The 17,626-nt window shown below is 46.7% G+C and overlaps 2 protein-coding genes across 5 annotated transcripts; one reads left to right on the top strand and one right to left on the bottom strand.

Annotated features, from left to right (window-relative positions):
- The first annotated feature begins 256 nt into the window (after nucleotides 1–256).
- Nucleotides 257–7,660, top strand: LOC132074043 (uncharacterized). Of its 2 annotated transcripts, none has more exons than XM_059473442.1 (12): nucleotides 257–378; nucleotides 620–725; nucleotides 1,210–1,332; nucleotides 1,840–2,080; nucleotides 2,999–3,022; nucleotides 3,815–3,937; nucleotides 4,481–4,668; nucleotides 5,395–5,594; nucleotides 5,892–5,983; nucleotides 6,292–6,346; nucleotides 7,028–7,125; nucleotides 7,261–7,660. In XM_059473442.1, the coding sequence occupies exons 1-12, from the start codon at nucleotides 272–274 to the stop codon at nucleotides 7,473–7,475; spliced, it is 1,572 nt and encodes a 523-aa protein (XP_059329425.1). In that variant the 5' UTR covers nucleotides 257–271; the 3' UTR covers nucleotides 7,476–7,660. The 2 variants fall into 2 exon arrangements, with proteins under 2 accessions (XP_059329425.1, XP_059329424.1); XM_059473441.1 differs by having other exon boundaries at nucleotides 1,825–2,080.
- Nucleotides 7,661–8,077: 417 nt separating this feature from the next.
- Nucleotides 8,078–17,541, bottom strand: GSTZ1 (glutathione S-transferase zeta 1). 3 transcript variants are annotated; one of them, XM_059473443.1, is made up of 9 exons: nucleotides 17,419–17,541; nucleotides 14,382–14,433; nucleotides 13,771–13,838; nucleotides 12,874–12,954; nucleotides 12,298–12,423; nucleotides 11,654–11,729; nucleotides 10,815–10,867; nucleotides 9,509–9,558; nucleotides 8,078–8,758 (listed from the first exon to the last, which is right to left on the bottom strand). In XM_059473443.1, exons 1-9 carry the CDS (start codon nucleotides 17,440–17,442, stop codon nucleotides 8,632–8,634), a joined length of 657 nt encoding a protein of 218 aa, XP_059329426.1. In that variant the 5' UTR covers nucleotides 17,443–17,541; the 3' UTR covers nucleotides 8,078–8,631. The 3 variants fall into 3 exon arrangements, with proteins under 3 accessions (XP_059329426.1, XP_059329428.1, XP_059329427.1); XM_059473445.1 differs by having other exon boundaries at nucleotides 14,382–14,431; nucleotides 17,424–17,503; XM_059473444.1 differs by lacking the exon at nucleotides 17,419–17,541 and adding an exon at nucleotides 14,965–15,060 and having other exon boundaries at nucleotides 8,398–8,758.
- Between the last annotated feature and the right edge of the window lie 85 nt (nucleotides 17,542–17,626).

The following is a 17,626-nucleotide window of genomic DNA, read 5'->3' as shown; positions in this document are numbered from 1 at the left end:
TCCAGCCCCTGGCGGCTCTCCCTTCCCACCGATTATCTCCTTGCCTGCATCCTTGCATGGTTTCATCTTTAAATGACACAAGCCCTCTGCTTTCACCATTTCCCAACATAAAAGTGTTTTCAGAAGTTTTCATATAATTTTTTCACCTTTTATTTTACTCCTCGATTACTATTTATCGCTTTTCTTCCCTCCCCTTTGCAGCCATTCCAGCCAGATGGCTTTCCAGGCTTGGCTTCCCCTGCCATTGCCGAAGCAGCTGGTGGTGTTCGGGATGGGCGACTGGAGCTGTTACTCTGCGGACACGAGCATCGCCGTGGATGTGCTGGTGTCCTCAGGCATTGCCCCACAGCGGGTCGGCAGGCTGGAGCCCACCCGCAGGTCACAGCAGGAGGGGCATCCTAGAAAAGCTTTCTGATCTCTGGTGCTGCCTGGTTCTGCTGCTGTTACCCAAATCCTGCTGGTCCTCCACCATGGTGTTTCCCTCTAGTGGTGGTTCCTTTTGGCTGCTTTCAGGACTGGATCTCTTATGGCTTTGGGCTGTTATCATCTAGTATGGGAGCAGGAATTTTGTCCTGGTCAGTGTCACTTGTGGGCTGAAAAGCCATGGTCCCTTGTGCAGGTCTCTGGTGTGGGAAGGCGACTGGAGAACAGATCTTTTCATGGCCTCGTTGAAAGAGATGGACAAAGGCAACCCTGTGAGGCTTGTTCTGACTGTCAATGGACAGGTAAAAGAACTGACACTCCTCTCTTCCTGTCCAAGGTCCCAAATGCCACTTCTCAGCCCCAGAATCTCCTTTTTTGCTCTCCTTTTCCTTCTCTACTACTCCAAAGTAGAGCTGACATACATGAATCTGTTAATGCATGTCTGTGCTGAGCCTGAAAGCTCTGTGATGCTCCAGGCCTATCCTCTGAACACAGTTTTGCCAGAACACCTTGCAGGAGACAGGCAGCCAACAGCTGTTCACTTCCAGTCTCACTCTCTCCTGGGTCTTTGGCACTTATATAGTTTTTTTACCTTGAGCTGAAGCCACTGGATTTAGCATCTTACAGTGCCTGGCTTTTCTTCTCCTTGCTTGTTTTGTTGGTGTGGGAGATGAAAGGCAGATTATTCATTGCAGAGAATCTGTCCCTTGCAGGACATGATTTTGCTCATCCTTTGTGTGGCTGGAGGATAACACACTAAGGGTTCTGTTGCTGTTTCTGCTGCAGCTGCTCCGAGGTGTCTCCAGCAGTACACCTGTCCATCCCTTCCTTGTACCAGAGACCAGCCAGTCACCAGTGCTTCCAGCAGATGATAGGACCCTTGGCCAGGACCTGGAGGATCCTACTGAGGTATGGCTATTTTGGAGTCACTTTTCACTTTTTTCTTAGTGTCTTCTCCCTCACCAGTAGTGATTCAGTTCATGTCTAGCTGAAACATTTGCTGCCGTTTTTTTTGGTGGAGATGTGGATAAGCAAGTTCTGGAGCCAAAGTTTCTCTTGTGCTGAAGAAAGATATATTCTCCATTGAAATGCCTTTTTAAATGTTGAATATAGTAATCCTTGGTGGGATGGTCAACCAGCCCCTTCATTCCTAGTACAGATAGGCTTTTTGCCCTTCCATGTTTTAGCTGTGCCCAGCAGCCAGCAGTCTGAAAGCTGACTACAGCACAGAGCAGCAGATAGCTGCACTGCTCAGCATCTGTTTGGCAGCTAATACTGATGTCATGTTCACCCTTAAAGCTCAATGGGAAGATGAGCCTAAGCACAGTTACCACATCTCTGGCCCAGTAAGATGCAATTCACAGTAGCCTCAGGTATCTTTCTTTGGGGCTGATTTGGCAGGGGCTCATGTCACAGGTTAAGAGTCAGAGCTCAGAGGTGGCTGCCAGAGCATCCAGGGCTGTGAAGGAGGACATCCGGCCACCGCTGAGGACCATGGTGGTACCCTGTGCTCTGAAGCCCCCAGCTGGAAAGGTGGAATCCAATGAGGCCTGGAAGAAGAGTCCTGACCAAGGAACATCACCAAGAGTCCACTTCAAAAAGCCCAGAAAGGTTTTATTTGAACCCGCAGCATCTGAGAGAGATCTTGATGAAGAAGGTAATTCTGGTAGCTTCCAACTTTATTTTACAGATCTTGTCTGAATGATCTATCAATGCTGCTGGGCTGCACCTTCCCATTCCATTTCTCTATGTACCTCCAAGGCATGATGGGCTTGTATGTCTGGCTTTGAAATACTAAGAATGCGTTTTATTTATTTAGCTGCTCAATGAGTTTTTGCCTGCTGGGAAAAGGCTAGAAATGGAACATGGGGTATAACATCTTAGTGCCACCACTTTTTACTCTGACATAATGCCTATGTTTTCATACAAGTAAAAGTCTTTTATAAACTAAGGCAAATATTGTACCCCTGCTAATAGCATACCACTTGGTGTATGGAAGACACTGGTTATTATTATAGTATAGAGAATATGAAAAGGAAAATAAATAAATAAATATATATGTAATTAGTGTAATTGCACTAGCTTTTGAGTAGTGAGAAGGTAACTGCCAAAGGGTTTGGAAACAAAACCTTAGGCTTCTGGAGTGGGAATTCCAAGTCAACTCCTGAGTATGACCAAGTTTATGTGTAAAGGTTTGGCTATAACTTAGTGGTTCCCATAAGAAATTACTTATTAGGACTTGCCTTGCTTGTCATAAAGGTAAATATAGCTTCATCATGAAGTTTTTTCTGCTGCAGGCAGTGTGAGAAGGGGGGAAATGATCTATCAGAGGGGTAAAATGCAAAGGTGACAGTATTTGGCAGTCAGAGGAAGTGTGCCCTGCTCTCACCTATTTTCTTCAGATGAGACTTAATTCATGATTCTTGGTCTTGCACCTTGTTTGTTGCAGTGAGGTAGCTTTGTGCTGGAGGTTGGAGGAAGGAAGGTCAAAGGGCTCTTACACAGTGGAGCTGAGCACTTTTTACAGTATGTCTGCTGGCTGCTTTATGGGGCCATCTCTGTGTTCCCTCTGCAGATCTGGCAGTGAAGGAGTTGGAAGGTGAGGATTTGGTTCCTAGACCCTGGTTTGTCTTATCAGTCACTTAGTGATGATATTTCTTGCCTTCAACATCAGAAGCCTCCCATGTTTCATCCTGTATCTCCCCAGTGATCAAGAATAACAAGTAGGTCATGTGTATATACTATTCCTCTTCATGTAATTGCCATCAGTGCTTCCAGTACTGTCAGGCTCTCAAATATGTTTCTTTAGCCCCTCTGAATCTCAGGCACACCTCTGGGTACATAGCTCTTTGAGGAAAAAAGGTAAGATATGAAATAGACTTCGATTTTAAAAGTGTTTTTTTAGCTTGCTCAGCCAACTGCAGGGGCCTGGGAGAGGAAGGGAGGAGGAACAGAGCAGTACAAGGAATACCTCTGGAAGCAGCTCCAGGCTTCTGATTGTTCTGTCTTAGGCACTGATGAGCTGTCCCTGGGTAGCCCTCCCTCACAAGGTGCAGGGTGGGTAGCACAACTGAGATACCCACTTCTGGAGGTGGGGTAGTAAATGGCGACATCCAAGCCTGTCTGAAGTGGCAGCCTGAATGCATCCTACATCCAGCTGCTCCTTGCTCCTGAGGTCTCTCTAAGTACAGCAACTATTCCCCCAAGCCAACTGAAAATATTCCTCAGGGAGGTATGTCTTTCTCCCCTGCAGAGGGCAGGGAGCAGGGGCCCCTGTCTTACCTTTTTCCCCCTGTGGGCATTCAGGTGGCTTGTTCTCCCCAGCAGGGAAGGGAGGCAGCTGAGGGTGTGCTGTCTGACTGCTCACAGGCCTGTGCTCTTCCCTCCCCAGGCAGTCCCAGCCCTCGGTGGTGCCATGCCATGTGCCTCAGTGACCTGGGGACAGCTGTTCTCATTGGTGGAGAAGGTGTCAATCAACAGTCCTGCAGGGATGCTCTCTGGAAGCTGGAAATTGGTGGGGACTTTAGGGGACTTTAGACTTTGTGAAAAGCAATGGGGACAGTGGGACTCAAGGATAGCTCATGCAGATGGGAGGGGGTACTTGGGCATCTGTGCATATAGAGGGGACAGCAAAGGCATCACATCTGGTGTGTCACCAGGCAGAGCTGACAGCATAGAGTGCCTTATGAGATTCTGGGATTATACTTGAGAGCACTCTAGGAGCTAAGGTACAAGTTCTGGAAAGAGTTGGAATTTTAAGGGGTAAAAGCAACAGTGCAGTTTGCAGTCTGTGTGTGGTGACTGGTGGAAAAGTGTGAGATAGAATTCCAGTGCCTTGTGTCTTTCTGCACCTCACTGGTCTTCTCTTTCACCTTGCTATTCCCCATCATTCCTTACAGAAACCATTCTGAATGAGTTCCCTCTAGCTCCGAATCAAAGGAGAGGAGGAAGCAAAAGGAGCAACATTTTGAGTAAAGATTTTATGGCATATTCTTTAAATCTAGAGCGATCAAGGACATTTTTGAACTCTCACACTGTGTCTGCTGTTGTTCCACAGACAGTGATTTATGGCTTCCGGTGGGTCTCCAGCTACAGAATGCCATGCCATTGTGCTTGCATGGTCACACAGCCACCTACGACCCTGACACCAAGCGGATCTACATCTTTGGGGGCATAAGGGAGGACAAAGACTACAGCAGCATTTACATTCTGGACACAGTCACCTGGAAATGGCTCTTTGTGGCTGTGAGTACTGCATCTCTTCCAAGACAAAAGTGCAGGAGTAGTGGCAGGTTCTGCCTGAATGTGACAGTCCATGTGCACGTGTCCTTAGTCCAGTGGTCTTGGTCCACTGTTGGTGCATGCTGTCTGAGGTGCATAGCTGGGTTTGACAGGTATTAGGAGGCTGTGTTGAAAAGCCACATGCTGAACAGAAACCAGGAGCTGTGCCTACAGTGAATGAAGCAATGGGGAAAAAATGGCTGCTGCAGAGGGCTCTGCCTGACCAAGGTCAATGGTGGGAGGTACTGTACAAGTAGTGGAGGGAAATGGCCTCTCATTTTATATGGTGTAATTGAGGGCAGCACCAGATGCTGAGGTGCAGAGCCAGTCTTCTCAAATCAGGAACTGCCCTGAGTACAGCAGAATTCTGAGCCCTTGTCAGCATGGGACTGTCTCTTTCCTGGTAAAGCACAAAATGGCTTTTACAGAGTAAGCCTGGATGAGATCTTTCTGTTCCCTGACATCTTCTGAGGAAGGTGTGGGAGGCTGACTTCCTTTTCTTATCAGAGCATTCTGGTGCAAAGAATGCAAAGAATGTACTGTCTGCCTGTGCAGCAAAGATCTGGCAGGGGGGCCAATATAGTGAAAACTGAGACTTGTCAAACTCATTGCATGATGTGAGCCCCTTTCCTATGGGTCATGCAGCAAATAATGCACTTCTTGTAACAAAAACATATTCAATCTTTCTAGGCTAAAGGGAGGATACCAGTGCTCGCCTACCACAGTGCAACTATCTACAACAAGGAGCTCTTTGTTTTTGGAGGAACTTTCCCCAGAAAGGCATCGCTGGCAGTTGCACCCTGCAGCAATATGCTCTATGTCTTCAATCCAGAGCATGAAATTTGGTATCAGCCCATTTCAGAAGGGGAGAAGCCTCTTCCTAGACTTGGGTGAGAGTGCTTTAATTCCAGCTATCCAAAATAGTGCAGGAAACCTCTGCTTATCTTCCCTCCCACACCAGTGTGATTTCTTAAATATTAGGTGATTGCTCTCCACCATGTATTCTTTAAGATAGGGCTGTGTTTAGAGCAATGGGATTTTTAGTACCTCTTGTTGTGAATCCTGATGAGATTTTGTCCCAGGTGTAGACTGAAGCTGTGGCAGCCCAGTAGAAGAGGCCAAGGCTAAAATGGAAGTTTTGGGAACTTGCTGAAGATGTTTTATTAATTTGCTTGCTCTCTGCCCAGGCATTCAGCTACTCTATTGAAAAACAAGCTGGTGATTTTTGGGGGTCAGAGGACTTCTGTCTACCTCAGTGACATGCACATTCTGGATCTGGGTAAGAAAGTCTGTGCCTCGAGAAGGTCTGTTCCAAGACAGGTACTTGGGAGTGAGGTGTGCTCAATGGGAAAATAGCAAGAGCATTATACAAACTCCTGTCTAGGCAATGGAGATGAAAAACTGGGGGTTAAAAAAAAACCTTTCTGGGGCAATAAGGGAGGGAAAGAAAAAACAATGGCTTTTTTGGAAGAAGTTGGGTAACAGATAAGGCAGAGGCACTGTTGATGTGGCAGAGTATCTAAGTTTTTGTCTACTTATGAGGCTGAGGTTTTTGGCCATTTCACCTGCCTTTTCTCTGTCTGTCAGGTTTCATGGAGTACACATCAGTCCCCCTCCTGGCAGGACAGCCTTCTGCACGTAGGTAAGACTCTCTTGCAGACCCAGGAGCTATCTTCTGTCATTTCTCTTTGAAGCCAGGTTTAAACAGTACTTCTAATCAGACCCAGCTGCATATCTCTGTTCCACTAGTCAAAATACAGTGGATCTTCTCTCCACTGTGGGGCCAGGAGTTCCTGTGCTGTTGGTGCCTGTATGGTGTGCAGGGATATTCCATAGTCTCCCTGGAAATCTCTCTTTCAGGCTAGGGTAAGGTTTCTGCTGTGTGCTAGTAAACTGTATGGCCTGCTGTTTGGTCTTCACAGTGCCTGGACAGGTGTTGTGCCACACAGAGGAAGAAGCTCCTGTACCAGGACTATGTTGTTCCTAAAGGGACAGAATTGCTCACTAGAACAATGATCTAAATCTGTGCAGAGCCTAGCTACCCTGCTACCTCACCCCACAGAGCAAAGCATAGGAGTTTTGATAGCTCCTTCTGAGATAATGAATTGCTATTCAGACCTGATTGTGGCCTGACCTGCAGAGGCAAACATCTCTCTTTTAGGGTTATTCTGCAAGTCAGGGTTGAGAGAAGCAGAAGTCAACTTTGTTCCTGCAGCTTAAGCCCCCAACCTCCTAATCAAGTTGCCAATCCCTGCCCATTGCTGACTGAGGCCATCCCAGCAGGTTTTGTTGCAGTCACCTTTTGACTTTGCTTTGGTCACAGCTTTCATGCAGCTCTGGCTGTGTCGGACCAGAAGGTTCTGATCAGTGGAGGCTGCAATGCCAGAGGAGCCTTGCAAGATGCCTTTGTCTTCCACCTAGGTGAGTGACTCTCCTGCACTGTTTTGATAGCTCTGGGGCTGCAGTGGTGTTTCTGAACACCTAGCCTAGTCCATTTGTCTCATCCCTTGCACTAGGAATGGGCTTGTCAGTATTGATATCCCCTTTCCACTTCAGACACTCTTTCATGGAGCACAGTGATCCACCACGACCTCTGCTCTGTTCCCCGAGCTGGCCACACACTGCTTGACCTGACTCCTGCCCACGTGATGGATATGGACAAGGAGAACAAAGAGGAGCAGAAGCTGCACACGGTGTTGGTCTTTGGGGGCTCCAACAGTGCTGGGACCTTTTATAACAGCACCCTCAAGATCCAGCTGGACCTAGGGTAATGCATGATTCACAGAATGAGCCTGAACAGCAAGGCTCTTCGCCAGCCTAGATACAGATATGGATGGCAATAAATGAGTCCAAGCAACTTGGCAGTCCAGGTATCTGTATGTAGGTGAATGGCACCTTGGTACAAGAGACTGTGGGTCTATAAGGTCTGAATGCCATGGGTATTGTTTTCCTAGGGTGCCTGTATACAGTATCTGGGCTCAGGTGCCAAAACATTCAGTGGGATCTGAGCTGACTCTGCACAAGAACACAGACAAAGGTTATGGGTTCCTTTTTTGCCCTACAGGTTTTTAGCTGGAATTCCCAGGGCGCTTTCAGCTTTGTGGGTGACTTAAGTGTTTGGTTTCATTTGGGATGAGTGAAATGGTATTTATTGCTGCTATTTTACAGTAAAAACACAGGCATGGTTCTGGTTTGGAGGGAATCTGGGGTGGGATTTCCTTGGGCAACAGTCTGCAGCTGAAGGCCAGGAAACCACCTAGAGCAGTATCTGAGGATGAGAAAAAGAAGAGAACATAATTTTCATTGTAGGGAAGAGAGCTGGTTGTGCCTTGCTGTCTAAGGCACCATCACCTAGCTTTGCTCTAGGCAGACCTTTTATAAAATCCATGTGACTGCTTTTATTATTGCAAGGGGTGACAGAGCTGCCAACTTGGCTCTTTCAAGACCCCAACAAGGGTTAAGCTATCTTCCAGCAGAGATTAGATCTGATTTATATCCACGGAGCTGATGACTGTGCTGTGGCTCTGAGGCAGCTCCAAGGATAAGCACACTGTGTATACTCATTCCCTGATGCTCTTTCTGTAGATGGTAGGAAGAAGTAGCCCCTGTGGGGAATATAGAATTGACTCAATGCCTCACAGTTGTTTGTGGTCACATTCCCCAGCCCAAAGCCGCAGAGGGAACTGCTGATCATTATGGATACTTCTGCTTTAATCTGCTTCATGGAGATAGACTGCATAGAAAAAACTAGTAGCTGCACGTATTCCAGCACACGCATAGCTCCTGTAAGTCATCCACACTATTTCCAGGTCCTCTGTCCTTCCCACTCAGATGAAAGGGAAGGCACTGGCACTAAAGTCATACTCAGCCTGTAGGTGTTGTCTTCTTTATCATGGCAGCTTTGTAGATGTAATGAGCAGAAAGGCTTCAAGCTCGCAGCTCTGCAGGAGTATCTGGCTGCCGGGAAGGGTGGCTTGTTTTGAAGGCCTCTAACTCCAAGAGAGCTTTATTTATTCTGGTTATTGTGGGATATGGACCCATGTCCACTTTGAATCTGTAAAAGGAAAAGAATTTGTGAAGTACTAGGAGTTGGAGAGGCAGTGCAGCAGTGCGCAGAAGTGCAGAGCAGTGTGATAGGCCTGCCTAGTATGGGAGAATCTCACAGGCATGTACACTAACAGAAAAGGTTCATCCTTGTAGGTTCACAAATAAATGCTAGAGAGATTAATTAGTGCCTGGAGAGGTTGTAAAGTTTCCTTCTCTAGAGATACTCAAAACCAAGCTGGATGCAATCCTGTGCCACTTCCTCTAGCAGGGAAATTGGACTGGGTGACCTCCAAAATTCCCTTCCAACCCAAATGATTCTGTGATTGTGTGATTTTCACCAGATTTTTACATAATGTGCAGGACAAGGTAGGAAGACCCTGCTTTTCCTGGGAATCATGCAGCCTACTTGTATGGGTTTAAGGCTTTATTTAAAGTCTGATTAATCTCTTCTTCCTGTGTGCAGTGTAAGAATAAAGGAAACAGGTACAGAGAACATGGAGTGTGGGCAACCTCAGCTTTTCTAAGGCCATAGATCAGGTTTCCCCAGGGGCCTCTAAAAGGAGACCACAATTCATTACTTCCAAAAGACACAGTATTTATGAAGTAGGAAAATTTGTAGAGAGAAGAAACAGAGGTGGATAGGGCAGGCAGGAGGGATACTTTCTAACAGGCATAAGGAGCAGCAGAAGGTAAGCTCTACCTTAAGCCCAGCATAAGTAGGTGTGTTGAAGAATATCTCAAACTCAGCCTTAATTACCTTTCAGCATTGGCAACTTGAGGCGCTAAACACAGATCAGCCATGGAAACCTGCAAATATAGCAGAGAAAAGAGGTTAGAATAACTCACAGCCTGTCCCCTCACACTGCCCAGTGGTGGCAGACTTTAAGACCAGGACAGGAATTATTTTATCAGCCAGTACAGAGGAGTTGTCATGATGATCTAATTATTTAATTCAGCATTAATACTACAGCAACAGTACAAGAAAAAGAACTTCATTGCAGTTACTAGGAGAAGCCATAAGCTTTTAGGGAGCTTTATATTTACCAGCTGATCATTATGACCTCAAGGACACTGTGCTTCTATGGCAACTACCTCTAAGCAAACACATCTGCTGGCAAGCTGCAGAGGGAGGTGATGGAGGGAGAGGGGTGTTTGCATGGCTGGAAAAAGTTAAATAAATTTTGCTTGTTTGCACTGCAGGAGTATAAAGCAGGTCCTGCCAATGTCAAGACTTGATATGTGATAGGGCCTCTGTACACAGGCTCAGAGACTTGCAATCTGAAAGGAAGACTTAATGGCAGTGCTGCTGTCTGCACAGAGGCAGCTGCTCCCACCCTTCTCCCCAGGTCACAAGGCCCTGGGTAACTCTCAAAGCACATGTTATTCTCCAACATTAGATCTTGTACGTACCCTTTGCCTACCAAGGGCTCCATAAGGCTGCTGCTATACAATTCTCTGCATCCCACAATAATGCAGGAGCCTTCCTTTTTTCTAAGGCTTTTATAGGGAAGATCTTTTGCCTGGCAGCAGAACTAATAAATGGAAAAGGCCTGAGATACCTCTAGTTTGGTAAGGGTCAGAACAGCTTTTATGTGAGCTCTGTGAAATCTGTCCATGTTAAAACTGGATGACCAGAGCAGAAAAATACAAATTGGTTAAAGGTTCCATAGAGCACAGCTAAGAACTGAACCAAGTTTCTTGAGCCAAGCTTTGTCTGTATGACAGGACATGTTGAAGTCCAAATCCCATAAAGATGAAATTATAGATCATCTTTTTCCACATCCTCTAGTACCAACCATATCCTAGATACAGCTGCAGAATCTGGCCACCAGCAGGTTATAGGCAGGGACAAGTAAACATCTCCACAACTCTCTGCCAGTCAGTAATGGCCTAACTAGCATCCATGCAGCTGTTCTTTGTTATGGTGAAGGCACTACATGTAATTCTAGGCACTGGATGGGGTTGTGCTCTTGTCTCATCAACTAATTTTCTTTCCTCATTTAGGGGAAGGTACTGGGCTTTTCAGTCCTGCAGTAGCACACAGGGCTCTCTCAGATACTTACTTCATCCCCCACACAGTAGCGTCCAGCAGTGTTCTGCAGAATCTGCTCCAGTGCTGTTAAGAGAGGTGGTACACTGGAATGAGTCAATTGAAAGGGACACCAAAAACTTTCTAGACTGGGAATTAAGTACAAGGGCATCTTAACCCTGAGCACAGTATGAAAAAGGAGTCTTTTGGGAGAAACTAGAAGGAACGGAAATCTTATGGGAGTCTTTAGGGTTCTTCAGCTTTTTTGGACCCACGGTGCTTTCAGCTGCTTTAGACAATGCACTTGAAATACTAGGAGATTAATGTAGACATACATGATTGGGGAAGGGAAAAATGCAAAGGTTCAGTCAGTTTGTGTCTGTCAGGAAACAAAGATGGGCTTGTCATTGTGGCACGTGGGGGAAAGGATTTTGAGGGAACCAAAAGCACTTTATTTCTCTCAAAAAGGCAAAGAAATACTCTGCTACTTGCTAAACTCTGTGGGAGTTTGCTATTAGGTGTCCAATTATGAAAACCTATCTATGTATATGAAGTACTTTAGAAGTGCTGTGAGCCCTGGTGCTTCAGAATGAATCAACTGCTGCAATGTGCAGGATGGCATCAGGTTCCCCTCTTCCATGTGCAGCAGTGGAAGTGTTCTGGGCACATCTTTCCTCTGAGATTCTGGGGAGCTACCAGTCCTGGACAAGTGACTCTGGGCAGGGAGAGCACTGTCTCTGCCAGCAAGGCAGGACCCCAGCACACCAGCCTAGGCATATCTGTGGTTCTACTTGAAAAAGATGAGTAGAATGCCAGGGTGTAGCATTTTGTAAGGTCAGGTGAAATACTGATCATTTTGGATGTGGGATGTACCTTGAAAACCAGACATGATACAGTTCTGAGCCCATTCCATTTTTTTCTCCCCCATTTGTTTCAGGACATTCAGGTTCTGTGAAGGCAAAGCAATCTCTAGGTTAGATAACTACTGCTGGCTGGATCTTACCCACTGTGTCATCCAGTGGAGGAGAGGGGAGATGAGGGGTTGCCAAGGCTGGACTCCTGAGTTCAGGGGTTGCCTGAACTCAGTTGCCAAGGCTGGCCTGTGTTCACTTGGTTGGGTCAGCCCTGACCTCACCTGCACTGAATCATGCACCCTGCTGTATCCTTCTCTTGGCACTACCCTTCTGTAACAGTTGCCAGGGTATCCCTTTGCCTCTTCCCTTTCAGCTGCTCAATTATCTTCTCCCTAAAACATCCTAGACTCAGCAGTAAAACCATATGGCTTCAGCTCTTTTTGGAAAGAACCCTCGGATGCTGTAGTATTTGCTGTATTGGAAATACAGTATTGGTGCCATTGATCTCTAGATCAGGCAGAGGTTAAGCAGATTTTATCTGCTAGCACCCCAGTCTGAAATTCTGACACCTGGTTGGCTGGCAACAATTTAAGGAGACTGAGAATTTCAGAGACAGAAATCCTTTCTGATTTTCTCACTTGCATGGATCTGACATGGCAGTACCTGGAGTGGCTGAATGCCAGAGGCAATGTGATCAGCGATCATTCTGACTTGGGCTCTCTTCTTTGGATCTTGGGGCAGGAGCCTGGGGTTAGGATGTGTCTCTTCTAGGTAATTAATTATAGCTAGCTGTAATGAACAAAGAGATAATGGGAGGTTATTGCAGAGCCAAGGAAAACTTCACATCCTGGACACCTGGGAAAGGGGAGCTGATCCAAGACAATACAACAGCTTTTGCATGCAGTTTGTTACCAACCCAAAGAACAGAATAACCCCTGTGACATCTGCCTGTGACCTTGTCATTTCATCCAGCTGTAATTTCAGGCAAACCATGGAACAGCCATTGAAGTCAGATTACAAACTGCTTAGTGAAAGGTGGAGAATTGAACTTTAATCCTTGACAGTAGTTTCCCATCAGGGAATATGTGCTATTTCTGTTCCCAAGTGGGACCATAAATGCCACCTCTTTTCCCATGTATAGGTGAGAGCTCTGGGGAAAAAGATGGGACAAAGCTATCCCATTCAGATTGGGCAGCAGGCTGGAGTGAAAGGTTAACAGGGATGTGACTCATAACTCACCGACTGAGAAAGGGTGATGCCATCAATTTTCAAGGCTGGGACTTGCTGCATTGGATTCAGTGCCTTGAATTCAGCAGAAAACTGTGGAAACAAACCTGAAATTACTCTACAGCAATAAGAAATTCTTCTTCCTTGTTTTCTTCTCCCAGAACCCAGTTACCAAATTTTTTTTCCTTCTTCTTTTTCTCTCTACCTTAATATTAATCTTTGCAGTAAATTATGCTGTACTATTAGCCTACTAAGCTCTCACTAGGGCTCAGGGATCACTGCATCCTGGCCCAGACTGCATTATCTCTTGATAAAGCACCACTGCAATGCCCAGTGGTACTGCATCAGTGCCACCATTACTGTTCCAGTTGTCCAACTCTTCCTTAGCCCATACCAGCCCATTGAGCCCATGGTACCACGAGGTGCACAACTCCCTCCTATGGATCCCCAAGCAAGGCCTCAGTGAAGATCTCTTTTGGGAAGCCACCTCTTCCTTTTGCAGGCCCTTTTCAGCCTCCTGCAATATATTTTAGCATCTCTTGGATATCCCTGCCTCCCTGCATCTTCTGTTGCTAATTGAATCAGGCTGAGTCTGTTTAAAGTGTGGGGCAGCTTCTCTGAAGTCTGTGCTTGAGATATATTTAGTTGTATCGTGGTAAGCAAAAGATCTTCAGCCTTAGGGACTCAGTCACAAATGTTTGAGAGAGGAAAAAGCCTCTAGTCTCCTGCAGTCATATTCTCCTCCTGTCTCCCATGGCAGGGAATACTGGCTGAAAGCAACTATTAATTACAAAGAAGTGGTGAGGAATTCAATAACATTGCCTGTGAACTTTCTAGTGCTAATCTCAAGTCTCCTAATGATCCCCAAGTTCAGTACTCTGGAGAGAGCAGTGGTATTTTTATCCTTACCTGCTGTCCTCCATCCTTAATGAGGTTCACTGGGACCAGGTCATAAGAAATTCCTTTCAGAGCCAGTGCTAGGGAGAGCAGAGTGTACAGCTTCAGACAGCTACACTGGGACCAGTTTCATTGGTAATGGGCTCAGGAGAATGTTAGCATCTACATTTGGAAAAATGACCCTCACAGTGCTCTGGCACACGAAGGACCAAAGTACTAAAGACCAGTCCTGCCAAAACCACTGCATTTTTCAAAATAAGCTTTGCAACTCTTTGCAGCACAGCCCTTCCTGATTCAGCTTATAGAGGGCAGGACCATGTGCTCAGCTTTAAAACCTTTCTGTCTCAGTACAAGTAAGGGACCATTCCCAACCCTGCTTAGCTCTCATGACCTGGGCAGGCCAGAATCTGAGGTAGTATCATGAAGCCCTCTTATCTGTTCCCCTCTATTCCACCTGCTGCAGGTAAGATGCTCTCTTCCCCATCCCCCCATGGGGAGATGCCTCACTGTTCCAGGCTCATGTTTGCTGACCTCTCTGTTAATAAGTGATTGATTAATTGGGTAAGTGGAGGATGCTGCAATACTGAGACAAAAAAAAAAAAGAGATGAACACTGGTTCTTACCGATTCGCACTCTCCAAGAACAGGAACTTCGGAAATAGCTGTAAAGTATTGGCTGGGGAGAGAAAGATAAAAGGTTATATGCTGGGAGCACCAGGGTATTGAATGTAAGGAAAAGAATGCATGAGCAGAAGGCATTTCAGGGACTCAAAGGGGAGAGCAATGTTTGGAGGAGTGGGCTCCTTTCTGAAAGTAACTGCCCCTGATTTGGGCATACAGGTAGCATCACTGTCTCTCATAATAGCCTTCTCATTATCCAGTTGCACCTGATGTTTCCAGCAATGCAGAAATGAGCTTGAAATTAGTCTCTGTAAAGCTTCCCTCTTTGTCCCTATCCAATATTGCTAACTTCTGTCCCATCTTAGATTTCTGAAACAATTTCTGTACTGATTGTGCCAAGCACCTGGGTATTTGTATGATATGAAATAGCTTTTGCAGCCATGCAGGCAAAAGACAGATTTTTTTCCAAACAATAAAACTTTCTGCTGTTTGAGATGAAAGCCATGAAGACAGACAATTCATCTCTACCTGAACTATGAGACTAAGGCAGACTTCCCAGATGCTTCTACCCTGTCCAAACTCTCACCTTTTCAGATGCCATGGTAAGTGTGTGCAGTTGCCTCCACGAAATAAAAACAACCTCTGTGTTTTCCCTTTTAACTCAGCTGGCATGGGGAAAGGCTTCTCTCTTAAAACCAATACAGACTTTGCCCCCAGTCTGTGCCCAGGACACAAAAACCAGCCAACTGGATTCAATCCTGAGTCACTGCAGTCACCCTCTCCCAGCCCTGATATCAAAACCATTAACAAGATTTAAGCTTGGAAGCACATTTGGGAACCATTCTTATTTCCATAGCTTTTCATCCAGAAATAAATAAGGTGTCTGGAGAGCCTCACAAGCTGTCACCAGTTGCCAATGCAGAAATCTAACCCTGGAGAACAAAAAATTAAAACAAAAGCTGCATGCAGAATTTATTTTTCACTAGGGAATGATTGCTAGCTCTGGGAATGGGCTGCCTTTGCAGGAAGATTCCATTGTGTGCTCCTGTAGCTCCCCTCCCACCAGTACTGGCCAGTACAGGGGATTTTCTACATTGCAGATATGGGAGAAAGCTGCTACTCTGGCCTCAGACCAACTCCATGTAAAATAAAAGACTGCACTTTTTTTTTGTGTCAGAGCTTTTTCTTTCCACACAGGAAATTGGTATCCCTGTATGTCTCTAAATAAACCTGTAATCATGTTTCTCCTTGCTTACACAGATCCCATGGCACGCCATAGGTGTCTCTGTCTCTACCCACCCAAAATGCATAGAAGATTTCTCAGAGACTTAGCAGCAAGACAAAAGAATGCACAGATATGCTCAATTATAGTCTGTCAACAGAAAACCAGAGACACTGGTGATCTCTGTGCTCCAATCCTCTTTGTATAGTTCATGCTTCTCTTGCAGTTTAGATTGGCTCAAATAACTTCAAATGAGGTATGTCTTTCACTAAATTACTCAGATTTATAAGTGAGGAGGAAAGAGATGGAAACACTGGTAACAATTAAGTGGATAAAATATTTACTGATTTTCTAAAATTCTCCCTGGATCAGGCCATTAGAAATATCATTTTTCAAATGTCTAGCCTGGTGAGTTTCAGGGAAAGAAACAGAAACTATGGCTTCAAAAGAGAAAATAGAGCAGTCATGAGATACTAATTTTACTTGCATTTCCTGAGGACCTTGCTAATGATTTTTTGGCTCAGAAATTCATGTCCTTCACTATGTGTATTTTGGACTCTGGCCTCTCAGCCAGCAGAGACATTTCTCCTGATTCTCTCTGCAGTTCTTTTTGGGTTTTACAGCCTATGCTATCATTTTGAATAAACTGTGCTATACTAATTGCATTGCTCTATAATTTCAAGGCCCTGGGGATTTCACCAAAAAGAACATGGAAACCAACCCATCGTTCAGCTGGGAACTGTGTCCAGAGGCTGGGGCATGGAGTGATCTCTTGAGTTCATGCTATTTTGCTCCTAGCAGCAGGGCAGATCACAGGCAAAAATAATCAGCTAAGTAAAGACTACAGACAACAGAAATGTTTTGTCCTTAGTGGACAGATCCCAGAGCGACACTGTCAGCATTTCCTCTGAGGAAATGCTGAGTATGGTCCAGGGAAGTCTCAGGAAAGAATTTCCTGCATTTTCAACCCCGTGGGATAAAATCCCCAAACCCTGCAGTTTAGCCTGGTTGGAGCTGGGATGATGCGGGAGGACAGAGTTTGCTTGATGTCTACTGAGAGTTCTGGTTTGGTTCTGTTTTCATTTCTGGCAATCAGTGAGGAAACTTTGGGCTTAAATACCAGTCCAGAGTAAAAATTTGGGAAACACACTTCCCTGTTGTGAAAGCCAGAAGAAACGCCCCTAACTTTGTATGTGGACCTCTTAGGTTTTCTGTCTTCTTCAGAGCAGTATGGTCCACTCTGGGTATCACCTCTTTCCAGGCGATATATGGGATGCACTTGGAAAGGCCAAATCTCTCACCTTTCCTGAGACCCACCAAGCTCAGCAGCCTGCACACACACACGGCTCCTTGGGGGCTGCCCTAGGGGACACCTCGGTGCCCGAAAGGCACAGCTTGTCCTCTGCTGGGTTCAAATGGAAAGCAGAAAGAACAGATTTGCTCCTAAATTCTCAGTAACTCTTCAGCAGCAATTGGTGTGAACAGTGCACGCCAATAAAATATGCTAAGTAAGGAGCACGGCTAAAAGCACCAGCACACTGAATCATTTTATTTAGCACGGGGTTAAATTCCTTGCTTTCCACTGCGACAGACACACGGGTGCCGGCCGGGGCAGCGGGGGCGCGCTCCTCCCGGGACCCGCCGTCCCGGCCTTCCCGGGGCACCACAAGCCACAGCCGGCGACGAGACCGAACCGAGCGAGGCCCGGGCAGGCCGAAGGCGGAGAGCCGCCGCCCCAAGCCCCGCTCCCACCGGCCGTCCATCGCCCCCCCGCTCCCCTCCCGCCCGCGGGGAGAGCGCGGAGCCAGCGCCGCGTACCTTGGCGGCGGCGGCGGCGCTCATCGCCGTCCCGGCCTGCGCTCAGGGCTCGGCGGCTGCGGGCACCGCACGGCCGGGACTGCATCCCCCGGCGTGCCCCGCGCCCCGCCGCACTCCGGCCCAGCATGCGCCGCGCCCGGCGCGGTGCAGCGCGCGGCGGGTGCCCGCGGATGCCGCCGCGGCAGCGGGAGCCCCGCCGGGGGCCGGG

Source organism: Ammospiza nelsoni, chromosome 6 (genome assembly GCF_027579445.1).
Source record: "Ammospiza nelsoni isolate bAmmNel1 chromosome 6, bAmmNel1.pri, whole genome shotgun sequence".
NCBI classification, from domain to species: domain Eukaryota; kingdom Metazoa; phylum Chordata; class Aves; order Passeriformes; family Passerellidae; genus Ammospiza; species Ammospiza nelsoni.
This window is presented reverse-complemented; position numbering and strand designations above follow the sequence as displayed.

What these genes read in the sequence shown, in the direction of transcription:
- LOC132074043 (XM_059473441.1), top strand. Translation starts at nt 272, where the DNA reads ATGGGCGACTGGAGCTGTTACTCTGCGGACACGAGCATCGCCGTGGAT. An exon ending in ACCTGGAGGATCCTACTGAG is followed by an intron (nt 1,333 to 1,824) that starts GTATGGCTATTT and finishes CTGATTTGGCAG; the next exon opens with GGGCTCATGTCACAGGTTAA. An exon ending in TGCCTTTGTCTTCCACCTAG is followed by an intron (nt 7,126 to 7,260) that starts GTGAGTGACTCT and finishes TTTCCACTTCAG; the next exon opens with ACACTCTTTCATGGAGCACA.
- GSTZ1 (XM_059473445.1), bottom strand. Translation starts at nt 17,503, where the DNA reads ATGCAGTCCCGGCCGTGCGGTGCCCGCAGCCGCCGAGCCCTGAGCGCA. An exon ending in GATGAGCGCCGCCGCCGCCG is followed by an intron (nt 14,432 to 17,423) that starts CCAAGGTACGCG and finishes CTCTCCCCAGCC; the next exon opens with AATACTTTACAGCTATTTCC. An exon ending in TATCATGTCTGGTTTTCAAG is followed by an intron (nt 10,868 to 11,653) that starts GTACATCCCACA and finishes CTCTCTTAACAG; the next exon opens with CACTGGAGCAGATTCTGCAG.